Source organism: Manacus candei, unplaced genomic scaffold (assembly GCF_025592945.1).
Source record: "Manacus candei isolate 608988 ecotype Guabito, Panama unplaced genomic scaffold, ASM2559294v1 h1tg000050l, whole genome shotgun sequence".
NCBI classification, from domain to species: domain Eukaryota; kingdom Metazoa; phylum Chordata; class Aves; order Passeriformes; family Pipridae; genus Manacus; species Manacus candei.
Window position 1 is genome coordinate 12,670,434 of NW_026138098.1, and position 16,651 is coordinate 12,687,084.

Consider the following 16,651-nt stretch of genomic DNA (forward strand, 5'->3'; position numbering starts at 1 on the left):
TCCCACTTCTAAAATATCACATATATATGTAAAAAATGAAGATGTTAGTATTTATTAGTTATTATTTATTACTAGGAGTTTAAAAACATGCTAATTTTGAAATTGTTGACTACTTATTTTGTAATAAGGTTGGAGTATGTTTATGTTGTTATTTTTAGAAGACTTCTGCAAAAGTCAGCTAGTACATCAGAAACAGAATTCTCCATGGTAAGCTGGAGATTGCATATTTAAAAAAGCAAATTTTAAACTGACCAGAGAATTCTCTGTTTCCTCTTCTTCATCTTCATCTTTACCATCTTCAACTTCTTCTGTAACTTCAGCCTTAGCTTCTGCAATCAATTCTCTTATTGGTTTATTGGAAGTAACAGTAACAAATGGATGCTTGTGAAAATAAAAAAATAAGCACAATATTAAGTGTTGACTTGCTAAGTTGAAAGAATATACAACTTCATAGAAATGTTATTGTGGTTCTCTTAAATTTGAAGATTCACAATTAACATTAATCATAACTGTCCTAATACATTTTTTCTGCTGAAGTCATAAAATCAAAACATTTGTATTCAAGCATATCGCGTAAGCAGTCTAACAAACTTGCTAAAAATATAAATAATTCATTTATACTGACCTTTTTCACAATCCAAAGAATAGAAGTAGAAATATTTTTAAAAAGGTTATTTTTCTTGGAAACAACTTTCATTTCAGTTCCACAGTTATTTCCTGATAAGCTTTATCTAGGATGACTCTTTCTAGAAAAAAACGTGCTTTGTCCTTAGAAAAAACAAACTGGAATTCTATTCTTTTTCTTTAAGAGCAAAGAGGTACCTGTTCTCCTACTGTCTGAATCTCCTTTCTCTGCTTGGCCCTGCTGCTTAAATCTACTCAACACATGCCAGATGGATTGTGGATGAGGTAAATGCGCGCTGACGTTAAACAGAACCAAATGTACCTGGTCACGTCTATTCCTGTTCAGCTGTTCTGCAGTGACAGCATTACAGGGAGGGCTGAGTGCTAAAGCTTTTGGAACACCTGTCAGCAACTGACTGCACACGGAAATATCTCCTTCATCCACTATAGCTATCAAAGCATAATTACTTACACGAAGTAATTAGCCATATCACATCAAAATATGTTAAACAAATAATCTGATCTGCACTTGGTATCAATTACCCAAATTTTATCAAATAAGGATCAATGCATCAATTTTAAAAGCAGGTTGTGCATGAACACTCGATTTGAAATAATTTAAATTGTTACTGTAATACTGCTCTGCTTTTAAAAAATACAAAATATGCTTGCCTTTAAACAACAGTTCTGAACAATTTACTCTTCCTACCTGTAACAGTTGAGTTGCACTCCACCTTGCATCTACATTCTTTTCCAAACATTTCTTCAGAAAATCTTTAAAATCTGATGACCTACAAGAAAAGCAAACAGGTAGTGGTTGTTCTTCTGTCTATTCAGACTAGCATATACTGAAATATTCTTTTGCTTTCCCATAAATCTACACTGCAATTCCAGGTTCTTCTACTGATTCAGGGAAAAACGAAGAGTACAGGAATGCCAAGACCAACATGACACAAATACAACCTTTAAACTGTTTGCTCATTAATAGAAGAGTTCATCTTTTGTTCTGCATTTTTAATACATCACATCTACTACAACACTAACTGAATCATGTAAAGATATTAAATTGACCAACTAGATAATGCCTTTTAAAATATTTTCTTAGTATAAGAATGCTTTAGTCTGCTTTTACACAATCTCTTTTCAGATGGTCTTCAGATCTGTTACTGCATTTGTAAAAAGCTATTTCACACACATTTTAATGCAAAATCTGCATAGTACTTCTGTATAAAAGTTTCTATACAGAACTATGACAAAAAGACCATAGTTCCAATTGTGGGAGCAGATTATATGTGTGTGTACACATGTACAAACATACACACAATATAAAACCAGACCACAAAGTTCAACAAGGTTATGCTCACGAATATGAAGTTTAGCAAACAGATGACTTGGCATGCCTTGTACTCAAAACCTACAAACTAGGAACATAGTAAATAAAATACTAACCATTTTGAAGGCTGTGCTAACGTGGGAGGATCAGATTTTGCAATTTTCAGAAGCACTCGCATGGGATTTAATTCATGATGAGGTGGCTCTATTTGAGCCATTTCTATTAAAGTAATGCCAAGAGACCAAATGTCAGCCTTATAATCATAAGGCCTGTCTTTAGAGGTCTCACACATTACTACTTCTGGAGCCATCCTGCAAAGAGAATAATGAAGTACTGGATTAGAGAACGCATTCTGATCCGTTCTGAGAACATTCTAAATACACACAGTCACTGAAGCATTTTAAGCAGCATATTCTACCCTCACTTAATATATTTACACAATATTTACCAAGCTTGTAATAATAAAATTAAAGGTAATATTAAGCTATTAGTTTTTACTAAAAAGTCAGCAAAACAGTGTACTCACCAATATGGTGTACCAATAAAAGAGTCTCTTCTTTGTATTGTTCTTGTGTTTTTAGCTGATACTCCAAAATCCGCTTAAAGCAAACAGCAAAATACTATTAATGGGGTGGTGGAAAACATATTATATTTTTTATTTTACAATTGTCTTTTAAATGTTATATGTTCCAGAGCAAACATTGTGCAGTATTAAAACTTCAAAGTGAAATAAAAATATTGTGCTTTAATAGCTAAGTGCCAAGGTTTTAGAGCATTTCTAGTACAGGACCTTGATTAAAACTTATACTCCATTTCTAAAACAGAAAGTAATGCTACTGTTGGGCTGTGTGGGAAAGAGCAATATATGTATTTACTATAGGAATAGCTGATTCAAATTATTTTAATTCGAAACTAGTTTCTTTAGCCTATGCAGTTGGTATTCATGACATTAATTCTCTCATTAATTCAACAACTCATTCAATTTTTAATTTCAGGACTCAAATTCTCATGAAGGAACATTTTTCCTTTATCTTGCAGGTTTATTTTCACATGATTTTCACTTTACATCAAATATCAGAAAGCTTACATATCCACCTTTGATGTAATATCCAACCAAAACTCAACTTTATCTTTGCAATTACTTGTCTACAAAGCACTACATTTCTCACTTAAAAAAAAAAGATATTTGAATAACTGTCGTATGCTTATTATAGATGTAATTTTGTTAATGAAGATCTAGAGATTAGAGCAAAGGGACAAAAATAGCCATATGTGTCCATCTTTAATCTGTACAAAATTACTTGATGGGCTCAACACTTGAGAAGTCTAATTCTGCTCTGCAAAAAAAAAATAAGGACTTTTGCAATGGTTCAAACGCAAAATCTGAAATCTTGAGGGACTAGAGATACTGAAATGATAAAACTCAAATCCTTATACAAATAAAATGCAATGAAGGAAATTTGTCATTAATGTATCTGTATAACAAGGAATTACCCATTTCTGTGCATAGCAGAATCAAAATACAAATAGTTTAAAAGTAGTAAAAATGCTCCTTCAAATGATGCTGTACACTTCTCAAAACTAAAGCAAATCTTTGCAAACCTGAATGTATCACTAAATGTAAGTGTGGCAGAAATCTCCCTGTGGTCTGAACTGTTAAGTAGTATCTTGACAGCCTGCAAGGTGCTGTGTATCAGCTAGGCTTGACAAAATCTTAAAATAGTTCTAAGTCTGTGTGAGGAGAAGCCAGGTCATGTGAGGAAATGAACAGAAACAAATGACTTTCTCTGACCATGAGACTCCTGCTATGATCTGTGGTTTCTTTTACAGCAGTACTAAGAATCTCAGATAGCAGTTCTATTACATTTAAAAATAAGGCCTATGACCCCCAGTCCATCACTAATCTTCAAGATTTGTAGAAAAGCTAAAACAATAGTTACATGTACTTTGCAGATTAAAAGAAAGCCAGATGCAAGGAATATAAGTACAAGCAACAGTCTTGAGCAAGGGGATTCATGCAAAAAGCACAGACACACTAAACTGATCAATATAGCAAAGCAAGTACTTAAACATTCTCACCTTCTTAACAGAGATGATGCACTGAACCTTGCTGAGACTCTGCCATCAATATGACACATTCAGACATATTTCTGAAGTTGGACATTCCTTGTTTACGTTTAAAAGGATTGTGTGTAGCAAAGCTGGGAGTTCAGAGCCCCAGTTCACTGTGCTGATATTCTGATTCCCCTTACCTTTACCCTCTGTGTAACGTGCTTCCAAAGAAATACAACTAATCACAAACACCATGCAGAGAGAAGGTTCTGAAACCTGAGTGTGAACTGCAATGTCATGGAACTATGCCATGGGTAGAGCCACTGTAAAGGCTGACAGCTCATACACATTTGCCCCTGAAACAAAGTGGATCCAGATAATTCCTCTCCTTTCCTGGCTGAATGAAGGGAGGCTATTCACCACCAGTAGTCCTTTGTCAGTTCTATATGGAGGAATCCTCACGGATTCCCTATCAAATCAGAGTGAAAATGTGGATGACTGCTTAAATTCAGATTAAAGAAACAGGAATCAACAATAGTAAATTTGTATTAATTTTCCTCCAGACTGTTCTGTCCTAATTTCAGGGTAAGAAACAATTGACCAAGACACAGAAACACTAAGATGACTAATTAAGATAATTACTCCTCTCCAACAAAGGAAGAGACAACAGCACTAGGTACTGATTTTTGGTGATAGTAAAGAATGCTCATTTTCCAAACAAACGATTTCAAAGGGAAGTTCTGATGTTACCATAGTAAAGGCAACTGTAAGTAAGAATGTTATACTAAGAAACAGTAGGAGTTGGGTCTGACTGTAGGCAACTTGGTGCAGATACTGACATGACTCCTACCCCTGCTGATTTTGGAGTGTGAAAGATGTGTCAAGTATCATCAGGATATCTGCTCAAGCTTTTTCTTTTCTTGATAGTAGCAAACCACTTGCTTTTGAAAAACCCTTTATTGCTAGATTGGTATTTCAGTAGGTAAATAATGAACTCTGACAAACTGCAGCCTGAGGAAAACACAATTAAAAGACCATGCCAAGTTCTGGGAAAGTCTTTTATATGCAACATTCTTACCTAGTTTAATGTCTCCATCTAATGTGAAAAGAATATTGCCAGCCTTTAGATCTCTGTGGATGATCTTATTTTCATGCAAGTAGTTCAGTGCTTCCAGTGTCTGCCTGCACACCACTTTGATCTGTGGCTCTGTTAATGGCCTTTCAAGCTCTACAAGACAGAGACAGAAATAATCACAACATTTCTGCATTTTACGTTATGTGTTCATAGCAATCAGCATAGCAATATATGTGAAAATTAATTTATCTGACAGACTCTAAACATCACATGTCAGAAAAAAATTCTATCTTATAATACTCTCTCCTTTCAGAAAAAATTTCATGCCTTGAACCCAAAGGCCTCTCCATTATCAGTTATGCATACCCACCTCTCTGAACTGTGAAAAAGCTATATAGTTTACAGATTGATTCTTCTATGTGGTACACAGAGATGCTAAAGACCAGATCCTTTACTTAAATGGTATTAGTATTCACCTAATTTGAGGAATAAGCACAGAAAAAAAATCTAACTTGAAAGTAGATGCAATATTACGAATTATCTCAACCTAACCTGGAAGGTGGCAGTGGAAGAGGAAAAATGAGGTCCTGAAAAGGGCTCATACAGACTATGTTACAACAACAGAGATCTTCATAAGCATTTGAAAACAACTCTTCACATTTACTCAAAGGATTGAAACAAAAATGTTGTTAGAAAGTAAACAAACACTTTAAAAATGAGAGAAAATAAATCTAACTTAAGAAGTTACAATGTCCATAGATATAGGTGTAAATACCCCAACGTTCAACACATACAGCACATCAATTACAGAAATATTTGCATATCAAAACAATACTCAAACAAAATAAGTCTTACAATATATATTATCATTTTAAGGTGTTAAGTTTATTATTTGAAACAATTTATTTACCCAACATGACTGCATCTACAGCTCCTCCTGCACAAAATTCGATCAGGATCTGTATTTAAACAAATAAAATACAGGAATTAGAAATTAAACAGTTCCACTGAACTGAATCATCAATTAAGGGAGCATTACTGAGAGATCAGAGTTTCAGACTATTTTGCCTCTACAAATTACTTTACTAACCTGCAAAATATTGGTATTGTTACCCAGCTAAAAGTAGGGCTGTGATGCTCAAGCAAATTATTTGAAAAATACTTGGAGATCCTCAGACAAAAGTTTTAATCCAAATATAAAATAGCATAACAAAACATAATGAAACAGTCAGCTTAAACCTACTCCTTGTAATGTGATTTACATAATCCTTGCCAACTCATTTCTTGATTATTAAGCTCTACTTCTATACTATAATCTCCCTGACTGAAAAGTCCAAGAGCTAAATGATTTTCCATTAGCAGATGCTATCTCCTATATTGTTTCAGACAAGATGAAAATACAGAAAAATACTCTTAAAAGCTAAAGAAAATTACTAAATTCAGATGTTTACATTAATTTTCCTTCATTTTCATTCATGCCTACAATACATCAAGGCTTTTATCCCAGAATATACTAGAACAAGTCCATCTCCAGTTCTGAGTTGCATTTGAAACAAAAATAAACTGCAACTCTTTTGGAATACAAACTATGCTGACACAAAGGACAGAAAGTACATACACAAAGCAAAGAGAGGGTAGACAAAGGGAATGAGGAGAGCAAGAAAGAGGAAAGGTCATTCAAGATTGATACCCCACTCTTCCATATGTGTTTTTTCTTTGATTTGAATTTTAAACATTAAATTGTAATTTTCAGCCTGACAGATAACGAGTATTTCTTCTCAGACAGTCAATATTCTGGGAAATAATATCCTATTCTTTTTCTTTAGAGTAATTTTAAAATCAGAGTATTGTTGCCCATAAAAGAGGAAATCTCAAACTATACTTTATAGCATAACACTTATAGATACACCACTTATGTCACATATTACTTCAAATTACTATGGCAATTAATCCCCACAACAATGACACCAACAAATTTATTTTAGAATGCAACTCTTTTTAAGGCCTTTAAACATTATTCCATTTACATGCTTCTACATGCCAAGTAAGTCAAGTGTGGGAAATTGTAAATAAGGAATTTATTTCTCTAAATTTGCTGTTTGAGCTGACAAAGGTCTCTTTGATAAAGAAGTCATGTTTCCAAACCCATAAAGCAACAGTGTATTATTTTACATCCAACTATCATTCTTCTCTGTTTTCCCCTCCACTAAATTCTGTTTACTCACCACATCATTAAGTTTTCTCTTTGTTGCTTTCATACCCTTGCATTACACTGTAACTATGTAGCTACAACTTTATTTTCAAACTATTTACTCCTCTATCTTCATTCTGCCAGCAAAGCCTATCCACTGTTTCATATTCTGCCTCTATGCATCCTCGCTTTCATACTGAACTTTTTTATAGGATTTTTTTTCACTATTCCACTGTTTTATACAAAATCCTTTTAGTCTGCATTAAGATGACAAAGTTTTAAGCTTAGCAAAGTAAATGTAAATGAGGAAATACAGTATTACACATCCATCGTTTTCATGGCTAAAAGATAAAGCTTATTCATAAGACTCCAAAGAAAATTTTCTTTTATTTGTTTTAGGTATCTTTTTTTAAGTATAAACTTTAAAAAAACCCCACACATGTATTCTTTGTACAATTCCAAAAGCACTTATAAATATTGCATTGGATCACCTAGAAGAAAAAACTGTCTTGTCACAGCTAAAGCTATTCCAGTGAACACACAGGATACAGCAGAGGAGTGATGTGTAGTCATATGTATGCTCACCACACATCAAGGGTCTAATACCTCAGGTTTAAGTAAATTAATTATGGTTCAAGTACTGGTAAATTGTCCTTCCTGGAAGTGCCAACAGATTCACTCATATCTAAAATACATACTTCACAGGCTGACCTTTTCAGCACATTATTTATTCTTCAGGTGTGGATTCTGAATCTCACTTTAAATTGTACTAATGTAATTAAAATTTGAGTCCTGCTGCTACAAATAAGCACCAATTAAGAACTCTCTCAATACACCAAAATGAACTGCTAATTTCCACATTTTAGATTCAAACCCCTGACCAAATGACTCAGTGTAGCACAATTTTTTAGTGACTATTTCCTAAATCATACTCACAATTTAAAAATTAGTTTTGAAACCGAGTAGTTATCCCAACATTGACAAGCCAGACAAAATGTGATTGACAAATGATCTATTAATAAAGAAAAAACTGTAATTTCAATAACCTTTTGAAATAAGTAAAAACACTTAGAGAAGGAAAAATACCTACCCACAGATTGTTTTCATAGTAGAAAGCATCTAGGAGCTTGACAATATTAGGATGATCACAGGATGCTAAAATATCAATCTCCACCATGTAATCTTCAAGTTCTTCTTCTGATTTAGTATCTATCACCTTTGCAGCAGCCAGAACTTTTGTTTCTTTGTTCTGAGCCTGTAAAAGAAAAGGCACAGCAAACATATATACATGAATTTCACCAGATAACTGCACCAGCAAAAACCCCCACAAACAAACCAACCCTCTCCTGACAGTTCTGTGCTGTTTTCCTGCCTCTAGCTTCCTTCTCTACAAAAAGAGAACATCTGCATATTAAAGAGCAGATAAAATCTAGCAGAAAAAGGGCTTAATAACTTTTCCTAGGGTTGAGAAACAATGAAAGACAAGAATGTAAAAATACTTAATTCTTGTCACACTCTTTAAACCATCATACAGTCAATGGGGTCACTCCAGCTTGGTGCTAAGATGAAGTTTCGGGCTGCTCCCCAAAACACCGTCTGTTAACACTTGGCAAGGAGTATGAAGTAGCCTCCACCTCCTGACAGTCCCCACCTTGTGGCAGCACCGCTCTTCCCACAGCCACACAGAGAACCTGATCCTCAACCAGGAACCAGCAGGTTGCCCCTCTTCAGCCAGGGGCTGTATGCAAGCTCCCAGGTTAAAGAGCTGCCAAGCCATCATTAGTTTGTCTGGGCTTTTTGCTCTCTTTGCTTCAGAAGTCTGGGAGGACTCCCACAGATGGGGACTCATGGAAAGTGGAATGCTGGAAATGCTGCCAACCTCTACTTTATTACTTCTCACCCTAAGACGAGCAAGCTGGAATTGCTGCAGAGATACGGTCAACTACAGAACCAATAAAACAAGGAAAGGGAAAACCAAACCAAGGGAAAGAAACCCCCAAACATTTCTGCTAGGCATTTAAATATTCCTTGGCTTTTTTTAAAAACATAAGAAATGACAATCAGTTAGGGTGACTTATTGAAATAGTAAAACATTTCAGAAACCAGTAACTGCAAATACCACTTATTCACAGAATATTGCTGGAAACAAATGCAGCAAAACTAGGAAAGGCCAGATTTTTTTTAACATGAGGGAGGTAAAGCAAATACTAAACACACAGTCTATATACATGTGCATACATATATGAAAACACAAAATTATGTACAGTCTCTAATAATTCTCTTGCAAGTTATGTTTGAAAAAATACTAAATTCCAAGTTGCAGTAAATTTAAATAAGAAGGTATATTTTTCTCAAGCCATCATAAAAACACTACTTTGTCAGGGCATTTCCAGTGGTTATCTTTTGCCTCTGAATCAAACAAGTGTAGGACTGAAGTCTACTTCACCCATTATAGGTAAAGACCATGAAGCAAAGGCCTATGTTTACTCCACTGAGTTTCTGACATTCAAATGAAATTAAATGGCAAGGAGGGAGGGACACAGGCTCTCTCCAAAGCAGCAGAAGACAAGGACCTGCAGGGGCAATTCCGACTCCTGATGTGAAGCATCACAAGGTGGTTCATCCTGTCTCTGCTGGTACAGCTGATACACAGGGCCCAAACCCACTTGAGATCATCCCAGGACAGAACACAGCAAGAATCCCAAAACCTGAGTTTTGTTACCCAATCTCTTCATACCAGTACCAGAAAAAAGTTGCTATCAGACAGCAAGTGAGAATCATTAAGAATGATTTCCAAAGTCTAAATATTATTACTTTCACAGCTATAAATAATTCTCTCAGTGTGGCAAAAGATAATAAAATATTTAAAGATAAACATTTATAATAATATTCAGTAAAACAGCAGTAACAGCAAAACACACTTTTAAGCACAGTCCCAGCATTGAAGGTAAAGGTTTTCTGTAACATTTCTTCTTATCTCAATATTCTTTCCAAAACAAAAAACAACCAATCTTCCCAACCTCAATATTTGCCCTCCCACGTTTAACAACAAAGATAAGGAATCTGTGTAACATTACTTGAAAACAAACTACTGAGAAATTTTCCAACACGCGTTCTAATAATAAAAAGGAAAAGGTCTGCTTAGTAACGCAAACATCATTTGTTTTGGTTTCATGCTTTATGGCAAGAATCAAAGACCAACCTTCCTATTCTGGAGCTGCACTCTAAATTAAACACAAAAAGTGAAACAGATGTCTGATCAAAACAGAAACAGACTTGCTGGCTTTACCTGTGCAGAAAAATGGGCTTTAAAGCGCCTTTCTAAAGAATTCAAATTTTAACTGTAAATGTACTTTTTTGAAACATGCATGGACATTCTTCACTGTACCTTAAAGAAGGGTACTTAAAATAAAAAAATCTGAAAATCATTTTTACACAAATCTGCTTGCAAACTATAGAATGGTAACAATATTTTGCTTAAATAGAACTATCTACCTCAGGTATCAATAACAGATGTTACTGCTTTCTGATTCCGTTTCACCTCTGAGTGAGACAGGTGTTGGTAAGTTCACCTCCATGATTACACCCTCGGGAGTTCGCTGCATTTACAGCACCCATTGCTTTTTTCTATTGACTGAACACTTTGTATTTTGATTTTTCCCAGATCCTTTCACTTGAAGTAACTAAAAATCTGCTTTGAATAAGTTTCTATGATTTCCTCCTTGTGGTAGCTCTATTAAAACACCTCATTACAAAACAGAAGTTATAGGAGACAATATGATTATCTTTATGAGCATCTCAACAATTATAAACAAAACAAATGGTTGCCTTTGTTCTGACTTAAGATAGTAAAATTCTGTAGGTCTATATCCAGATTTTTTTTCCTGTTTTTAAAAGGAAAAAGCTTTAGAAGCAGCACATTTCCACTGGGTATTTCTGAGGACTGATAAAATATTACATCTGAAAAGAAATTATCCACTTTAAAGTTCTTCTTGAATAAGACAATACTCATCTCCACCCCACAATGCACTCAATAATAAATACCCATCTATGTGACTTGCTGCAAGAAGCACGTAAGAAATATGTTCTTTTGAACTGTGCAGGAAAGGATTTTACTGATCATGCATAAGATTTATGACTCAGTGTGCTATGGGGAAAAAAAACCTCTTTGGATTAAGAGGAACAAAAAGCATTTACAGCTTTGTGTGGGCATGTTTGTTTTTTCTATACTTAGGCTCAAGTCTTTCTTCTGCCACAAAACATTCTCCAAAGGTCAGAGCAGGAGTGAAAATGATTGTGTAGATGCAGCCTTGATTTGCATATTCTCATTTTGCATTTGGCTACACCAACATTTAAAGTCAACCTGCCATTCATGTCACAGGACATGTTTTGAAAGGGCAGATGCTCTAAGTAGCCGCAGTTTCCTACTGTATTTAAGCTCTCAACTACCAACTCAAGTTATTGCAAATGCTCTGCTTAAAATACATTCGATTCTGCTTCTGTGATAGATGATTTAAGCTTCAGTCCCATGCTAAGAAATCCAAACTGGCATTTTCAATGGTTATGTGGAGACAAGGAAGAAAGGAGGGGAAAGATTCATTAACAAAATTTGATCTTTCCAAAAGATACATACATAATGGATGAAAACTGAATTGGAATAACTCATTCCCTCAAGATGTGACTAATACAATATGACATGGATATTATTAACTACTATATGCAACTATACATAAATACTGCAATCCTTTCACTGAAACTTCTATTTGGATTATTATTTAAGGTTACTGCAGCAAACATTTTAACTCACAGAGTGAGAGAATGTTACAGCATGGTTCCTGCAATGGATGGTACAGTCTCATTAGCAGACAATGCACAGAAAAACACACTTTGATCAGGATGGATTACAGGTTTGTATAGAATAAATGATCTCTAAAATTAGAACTCGCAAATTAATTCCTCTCTGAACCTAAATGCCTCACACTAAAATGGCAATGCACATCTAATCCACAAAAATGTAAAAATATGAAAATGTCTCAGCACAAGAAAGACGAATAACCATTCTACAGAAAACCAGAACCTGCAAGTATGTGGAATTAGTAACTCCTCCCTAATAATCCTGGATTTTTGTACAGTATCATATAACTAAATAGAAGATCTAGGGGTAGAAGCTTTGTGAGGAGACTGAGAGTACAATATTAAAAGGCAGTTTTACTATCTGGGCACTTGGCCAAGAAGTTGCATATTCCCAGCCTTGGACAGCAGGGAGAGCAGAGCCACCGCTCCCGAGTAATAGGATTACAGCTCAGAGATAACTAGTAGCCTTTCATCTTCAGATGACCAATATGAAGTTTCAGCCTTGGTTGGGAGGGGCTGTTTCAGTTTCTTACTGTCAGTAAATGTTTCCTTCCCAACTGTGCAGCTCCTCTCCTGCAGTGCAGCTTTAAAAAATTAAACACTATTTTACAACTGAAAAAAAGCTTAGTACGTCCTTTGCCTATTGTTCAGCCAACCAGAAACAAAACTGAGATATGAGACAGAAAATTGTTCATCACTCTTCTTCCTGATGCCCGATCTCTTGTGAGATGTTATATAACCCCATGTTCTGCAAGCAGCAAAACAAATCAATTAAGAAGCTTTTCCTTTCTGACTCATTCTTCTTAACAAAACTGTAGTCATAATCATAGAGCATCAAAGTTGTCAAAAAGTGAAAAATACGCCCATCCCTATTCAACAAAAGATGTTTTCCCACATAAAAAGCTCCACTTTTGTATAAACTTGGGATTGTCAGATCTAGTTCCATACAAGCTTTCTGATGGTGCCTGAGTAATCAGTACCAAAAAACTGTCCCTGTACAATGCAAAGGCAAGAGTTGTTTCTCTGAGCTGTCCCAAAGCAGTGATCTCAGTCTTAAACATATGAATCAAGAAAAAAAATTGCTGTAATTTTAGATTTTAACGGCTTTATCAAATAAAAATGTAAGAAGTAGCGTGGCCTACTGAAACAACTACACTGGACTTTGTTTTGTATTAGTTTACTATACTATATTTAACATTGTCCTGTGCATTTTAAAACTAAAAAACCCTGCAAGATGGACCAGCATCAAGTGTTCAAACTTATTTTCAAAACCATGGAAAGGTGTTCTTCATCAGTGAATTTTATAAAAAAAATCTACCTTGACTAGACAGATAAAACAAAGCATTCATTCTAACATCAAACATTGAGAAATGTAATCAAAAATACCAGTTTGAATTCAAGAGCAAATAGAATCTTTTGCAATATTAAATGACATTAAATTTTAACAATAAATCACAAGTTCAGTCAATGAAGAAGATGGCAATCTTCACAGATTTCTGGCAATTAAGATGAGCCAGACATTTCAAAGAAGCTATGTTATGTTGCACCAGTCTTCACTGCATAATGTTTGAAAACGTAATAAAATGAAAAAAAAAAAAAAAGACAGACTTTCAATTTTTTGTTTAATTATAGATATGGTTCGTTCCAGCAATTAAAAACCAACTAACTCCAGTTATACATGCTAAAACTTGTCAAAATTACTGTTACAGAACACTTACTCAAAAGGATAGTATCTCCCAAAGAAGATACAGCTGATCAGCCAAAAATTTTCCCTGCCTGCGCAATGTATCATAGTTACCTACTATACAGTTTTTTCTACTTAAAAAGAAGTTAATTAAATTCAGTTTCCCTGTTTAATGCCAGGGAAAAAAAAACTGAAATAGAAGTGCAGATAAAAGTGCCTCTATTTCCTACAAGCAAATGCTGTTCCTTACAAAGTGGATGCCAGGGTTCAACCCCGACTGCTGAAGCATCTTTATGATCCTGTGGTCTGGTGCTGCCTTTGTGGCTCTGCTCGTTTTGGAGCTGTTTCCATGACAACTTCACTCTTTTAATATTATCCTTGTACTTCGTACTCATTGTGGTTCTTCTGCTTCCTCCACAGTTGGTTTCTGAGGATTCCACAAGTTATTTCTGGGAGGGGTATGGAATATAATTTTAATGTTTAACCTCATGTTTCCCTTTAAGCATTCTTGTTAATTATGTGGTATTTTGTACACTAGCTAAGCAGAGCTCCCATCCTGATTCATGCATCGTGCCACTGAAATCAGAAAGAATATTTATATGCATATTTGAAAAGTACCTGCACTGAACTGGTAAATATGGGCAAAATAACAGAAACAGTCCTATAGAGGAAACTTAACAGAAGAGATTATATCAGACTTCAGCATAATTTTTATTTAAGCAAATACATTTAAAAAACAGAATAAAAAATAAGAAAAAAACCTGCTAAACACTGGTAAGAAAAATTTCCAAAATATTCTTTGCTGTTTTATATAAACACCACATTCTTATTTTCCCTTCTCTTGCTGCAAGATGACTTTCATAAAAGTAATAGGGAAAATCAGCTGACAATATTTGGAAAACATTTGTAACTAAGGCATTAGGCGGTAGAGTGTAAGTGCAAAGGACTGGTATTTTTTTCCTATATTCTGTTATAATAACTGTACATACTACTTGGGAAAGCACCATTAAAATACACAATTCTGTACTGCAACCAACTCCTAAACTCGAAAAGGGGGAGGTGTGACAAATTGAGATTTATCCCTGCAGTGCTAAGCTGCTTTGCCACTATCTTTCATCTGCAGAGGACACTAACAGTTGCTGGCAGAGGTTTCCTCAGTTTTATCCAGCACCATACAATATCAGCCCCAAACTAACTTTCAACTTCCCAGAAAGGGTAGTAACCCAGTCTATCTTTATCTTTGATTACAAACATCCTACAGTTATTTATTCAGTCTTATGTCATTAGGAAAAAACCAACATAATGCTTAATGCTTACTAATTTTCATGACTACAGCTTAAAATTCAATCTTTATTCCAGCAATAAACACACCTTTATTCCAAATGACATAAATTAATGCTTCCAAGAAACAATGTGATCAAGAAATAGATTTTAATCAAACCACAATTTGTAACTTCAGCTGTTCCCTAGGATTTTTAAGATAAACAACAGGTCAGAGTTGAAGCTGTGTACAGAGTGCTGTTTTTTTCAGAAAATTATCCCCGTGCCAGGTTGAGCTGAGAATTTTATTACTTGCTTATGATAATTTTATTATTTGCTTGAACACAGGACTTAAGAAACCTCTGATTCCTTTACCTGGGAGGATTGTGTTATAATCTTATTTCTAGTCATTTAACATCTGTAACAAGCTTTAGTTTACTTGAGCTCAGAGAGCCAACGTTACTCCTGCTGACCTCTTCTCCCAGGGAGACACTCGAAGCTGTAAAAGCCAACTCTGGAGCTTTCTGCAAACAGATGCACCACTGAGTCTTTCAGCTCCATGTAGCACACAGTCACTTTGTTCACTCACACTTTACAGACTAGTGTACATTCACAGATGTACATGTATCAACCTGGAACACTCTTTTTTTTTAAAATAAAGTGGCGAGGTCAACCCACAGTTCCTCCTTACCCTGTTCCTTGGAGTTAAGTTACAAAACAAGACTAGGATCTGCTCTGCCCAGAGCCTTTAGCCAGATCAGATGGAAGATGGCTACAGCTGTTTGCTGACCCAGCACAGCTATTCATTATAACAAAACAACAAACAGAACAGTGCATCTGACTTGAGCACAGAAAATTCTGTCCTTCCTAACTGGATATGAGCAAGTCAACAAAATAATAAAGAAAGAAAAATGACAATTTCTTTGGACTTTAAGAGTCCTTCAATAAAGGCCTTCTGACATGTTACTAGGGAAACTACATAGTAATAGAAATGCAATGTGGCACAGTAATTAAGTTAAAAAAACTTGCTGTCAGAAAAGTAAAGAATATTATTAAAAGCTCTACATTTCATAGAGCAGAAGAAAGGCATTTAAAGACCTGCACTAAGACTATTTTATGTATTTATTGCAGAAGATGATGGGCTATAACAGATGTAACTTAACTGTTTAAGCGTAAACATCTTACTAGCTCAAAAATATGGGCAATTTGAGAAAAGGTTCTGTATAATTTGATACTGCAATGTGAGCCATATTCAAATCTTGCAATAAGCACAGCTAAATAGCCAGAGGGGAAAGATTAAACAAAATGAAGTATTATCACCCCATTTTGTTCTTTGTCCTTCTAAAATGAACAATAAATACAGTAGAGTTCATATATTTTAAGGGAAAAATATAAACTACATAAGCAGTTTAAGATTCAGTGTTTTACAAAAAGATACAGTTGTAGCAGAGGGAAAGGAAATGTGACTACATCAATACCACATTAAAATTGGCAACAGTTCTTGCAAAACTATCAAAGCACATATTCTGTTGCTCCATACATGCTCTAGTCTGCTAAGATGAAACTTCCTCTATTTCT

At 34.9% G+C, this 16,651-nt stretch overlaps 1 protein-coding gene across 3 annotated transcripts in view; it reads right to left on the reverse strand.

Moving 5' to 3' along the window:
- SLK (STE20 like kinase) overlaps positions 1-16,651 on the reverse strand; it is a 50,905-nt gene that overhangs the window by 21,285 nt on the left and 12,969 nt on the right. For all 3 annotated transcript variants that reach the window (XR_007906824.1, XM_051800683.1, XM_051800682.1), the window contains exons 2-8: positions 8,366-8,530; positions 5,995-6,043; positions 5,088-5,237; positions 2,484-2,556; positions 2,074-2,268; positions 1,334-1,415; positions 253-381 (exon numbers count right to left, since the gene is read on the reverse strand). Coding sequence is in view for 2 of the 3 variants with exons in the window: in XM_051800683.1 (XP_051656643.1) it covers positions 253-381; positions 1,334-1,415; positions 2,074-2,268; positions 2,484-2,556; positions 5,088-5,237; positions 5,995-6,043; positions 8,366-8,530 (843 nt within the window). In the remaining variant the exon portion in view is untranslated. The remainder of the gene's footprint in view (positions 1-252; positions 382-1,333; positions 1,416-2,073; positions 2,269-2,483; positions 2,557-5,087; positions 5,238-5,994; positions 6,044-8,365; positions 8,531-16,651) is intronic.